At 30.8% G+C, this 3,683-nt stretch overlaps 1 protein-coding gene across 1 annotated transcript; it reads right to left on the reverse strand.

Annotated features, from left to right (window-relative positions):
• Nucleotides 1–3,038: 3,038 nt before the first annotated feature.
• On the reverse strand, nt 3,039–3,446 carry LOTGIDRAFT_101743 (hypothetical protein; the record flags this gene model as incomplete). Its single annotated transcript, XM_009053002.1, has 1 exon — nt 3,039–3,446. A coding segment is annotated over one exon (408 nt), but the record flags the coding sequence as incomplete, so codon positions are not given.
• Between the last annotated feature and the right edge of the window lie 237 nt (nt 3,447–3,683).

The following is a 3,683-nucleotide window of genomic DNA, read 5'->3' on the forward strand; positions in this document are numbered from 1 at the left end:
TCATAATTAGCCAAATTAGAAGAGAATTACCAACAGAATTCCAATGAGTGACCGTTCAAGAAAGATCAAAAAGTTGTTTTTTGTTTATCCAGATTATATGCAATAAGAACATAATGATATGATTAAGAATACATGATAATTCATTAGAAACACCAAGTAATCAAATATTTTGCTTAATTTGACACTATAGAATAAGGAAACACATCTTTAATACAGTAACTGTAAAAGCTAATTTCCTTGTATCACGAAATGCAGCGAGTTAATTGGATTGTAAGTCATCGAATACAGCCAATCAGAGCAATTGACAAAAAGACTGTAAGATAATTTATGGCTTATTGTTTACAGACTTTCTGTCGAGGGTTCTGATTGGCTGTATTCATGGTGTATAATCTAATCAAACTGCTGATTTTACAGTCTTCAATGATACGAGAAAGGTGGCTAATGCAGTCAAGGTATAAGACATTGTCAGATATTTCTCCTGTGATATTTTAATGTTTTTATTTGTTCCTAGGTTTACCCCCTCCTGTCAGTTTAGCTAATTTAGCCGCTGTTCCTGGGATGTCTTCAATGCCTCCTATATCTATCCCAGGGTTCCCTCCTGTTTCCCTACCATCTATGATTTCTCATAATACAGGTAACATTTCAGCCAAAAGTAGGGACACACCAAGCTTTTATCAATGGCTATGTTTAATTTTGGCATATTTAGTTGAAATTTTAATGAATTATAATTCTGTTATAAATGTTTTTTTGAAGAAATTTGATTGGTTAATTTTGTTTCTGTAATAAAATCAACTAATCAAAGTAATTAACGAGATTGTAAAGAGGTTTTCTAAATTTTGTATGTGTATCAGGGAAACTGATAGCATCAATTTGCACCATTCTAATATTCAATCAGACGTCTGTGGTTCCTACGATTCCACTAAAACTAAACTTTTTATGACGTCACTAGAGTGTGCTTTCATGAGACTATGTTCTCATCACCATCTAACACTAATTGTGATGAAGCATTATATTGCGTTAAGTACTGTCATAAATCGCTTAGTTTTAGTGGAATTGCAGGAACCACAGATGTCTGATTGAAAATGTGAATGATGTAAATTGATGTTATCAGTGTCCACGATTCACATAATAAATTTAGAAAACCTCTTAACAATCCCATTAAAGATGGAAGCTTTAGTTTGTAACTATGCACAACACTCAATATTTTATTGTTCTAGTCAATTGACGATGCAGTGAAGTAGCTGATTGAATTTTCTCAATCTGATTTCGGTTGTGTCTGAAAAGATCGTGTAAAAACTATAGAAATAAATCTGTCCGTTTTATAGAAAAAGTTTTGTGTGTCCCCACATTTGTTTATCAATACAAACAATAGAATGGGTAGATTAATTAACATACCAGAAACCATCTGAGGCTGAAGTTGACACCCTGTAAAAATATTTTGCATTTCTGTTCTTTATTATTAGCTGTGGGTGAAGTGACTTTTGGTTTTTTTTTTGGCAAAATATATTTCACAATAATTGACCTTGACTTGGTTCCAATACAATTGATGTGGGCTGTAGAAAGCGTCCTAGCTGCCAACAGTGGATATCTATATCTATTTATAGAAACAACAAAATTCACAGCCAGTTAATTGGCTGAGTAGAAAATCATGTGACATCATGAATATTTAGTACCTCAGCACAGTACAAATATGTACATTTTACTGTTTATATTAAATAAATATCGCTAATGGTTTATTTGAACGTTGACTTTACAACGATTTTGATTGAAGAATGTCAATTCTGTAATTTCAGGCTCTCCAGATTTTCCAGCACTGAATTTACCGCCAATGAGTTTACCGGCGCCAACTCCTCTACCAAATCTAGCCAACTTTTCAACATTACCACAATTAAATACCGGCAGTCCTACAGTGGCGCCATCATCTGAAGCTAGTTCTACGCAATCAAACACTACTACTGTACCTAGCGTGGCTACAACATCATCTCCAACACCAACACCAACACCAGTTGTCTCTTAATTCTCTCATTGATATCTTGTTTATTATATATATATATATATATAAAGGGCCATATGCAGCGCTGGTACTTTACCCAAACTTTGACGTTAGACTTAAGTCGAACTTTAGGTATGCACTGGTCGATCTTTACGAAAGTCGTGCTTAGATTTGACTATCAAATGTAGAAAATGAAAGCCTTAATCCTAACTTTGTAAAGTTCGACTTTAGTCAGGTAAGAGCGCTGCATATGGCCCAATGTATTTAATGTGTTTAAGTCAAGCTATGATATTTGGGTATATTGGGTTCTGAATTAAAACATAAACACAACCAGTCTACTTCATTTTAAGATAGAATACAGAAATATTGAAACATGTTGTTAATCAGAGTTTCATGCTATAGAATAAACAGTAATAGAAACTATACAAGTCTGACTTATATTGTGTTTAAAGGTAGAATAAATAGTAATAGAAACTATACAAGTCTGACTTATATTGTGTTTAATGGTAGAATAAATAGTAATAGAAACTATACAAGTCTGACTTATATTGTGTTTAAAGGTAGAATAAACAGTAATAGAAACTATACAAGTCTGACTTATATTGTGTTTAATGGTAGAATAAATAGTAATAGAAACTATACAAGTCTGACCTATATTGTGTTTAAAGGTAGAATAAACAGTAATAGAAACTATACAAGTCTGACTTATATTGTGTTTAAAGGTAGAATAAACAGTAATAGAAACTATACAAGTCTGACTTATATTGTGTTTAATGGTAGAATAAATAGTAATAGAAACTATACAAGTCTGACTTATATTGTGTTTAAAGGTAGAATAAACAGTAATAGAAACTATACAAGTCTGACTTATATTGTGTTTAAAGGTAGAATAAACAGTAATAGAAACTATACAAGTCTGACTTATATTGTGTTTAATGGTAGAATAAATAGTAATAGAAACTATACAAGTCTGACTTATATTGTGTTTAAAGGTAGAATAAATAGTAATAGAAACTATACAAGTCTGACTTATATTGTGTTTAAAGGTAGAATAAATAGTAATAGAAACTATACAAGTCTGACCTATATTAATGGTAGAATAAATAGTAATAGAAACTATACAAGTCAGACCTATATTGTGTTTAAAGGTAGAATAAACAGTAATAGAAACTATACAAGTCTGACTTATATTGTGTTTAAAGGTAGAATAAACAGTAATAGAAACTATACAAGTCAGACTTATATTGTGTTTAAAGGTAGAATAAACAGTAATAGAAACTATACAAGTCAGACTTATATTGTGTTTAAAGGTAGAATAAATAGTAATAGAAACTATACAAGTCTGACTTATATTGTGTTTAAAGGTAGAATAAACAGTAATAGAAACTATACAAGTCTGACTTATATTGTGTTTAATGGTAGAATAAACAGTAATAGAAACTATACAAGTCAGACCTATATTGTGTTCAAGGGTAGAATAAATAGTAATAGAAACTATACAAGTCTGACTTATATTGTGTTTAAAGGTAGAATAAACAGTAATAGAAACTATACAAGTCTGACCTATATTGTGTTTAAAGGTAGAATAAACAGTAATAGAAACTATACAAGTCTGACCTATATTGTGTTTAAAGGTAGAATAAATAGTAATAGAAACTATACAAGTCAGACTTATATTGTGTTTAAAGGT

This window comes from Lottia gigantea, assembly GCF_000327385.1.
Source record: "Lottia gigantea unplaced genomic scaffold LOTGIsca_194, whole genome shotgun sequence".
Taxonomy (NCBI): domain Eukaryota; kingdom Metazoa; phylum Mollusca; class Gastropoda; family Lottiidae; genus Lottia; species Lottia gigantea.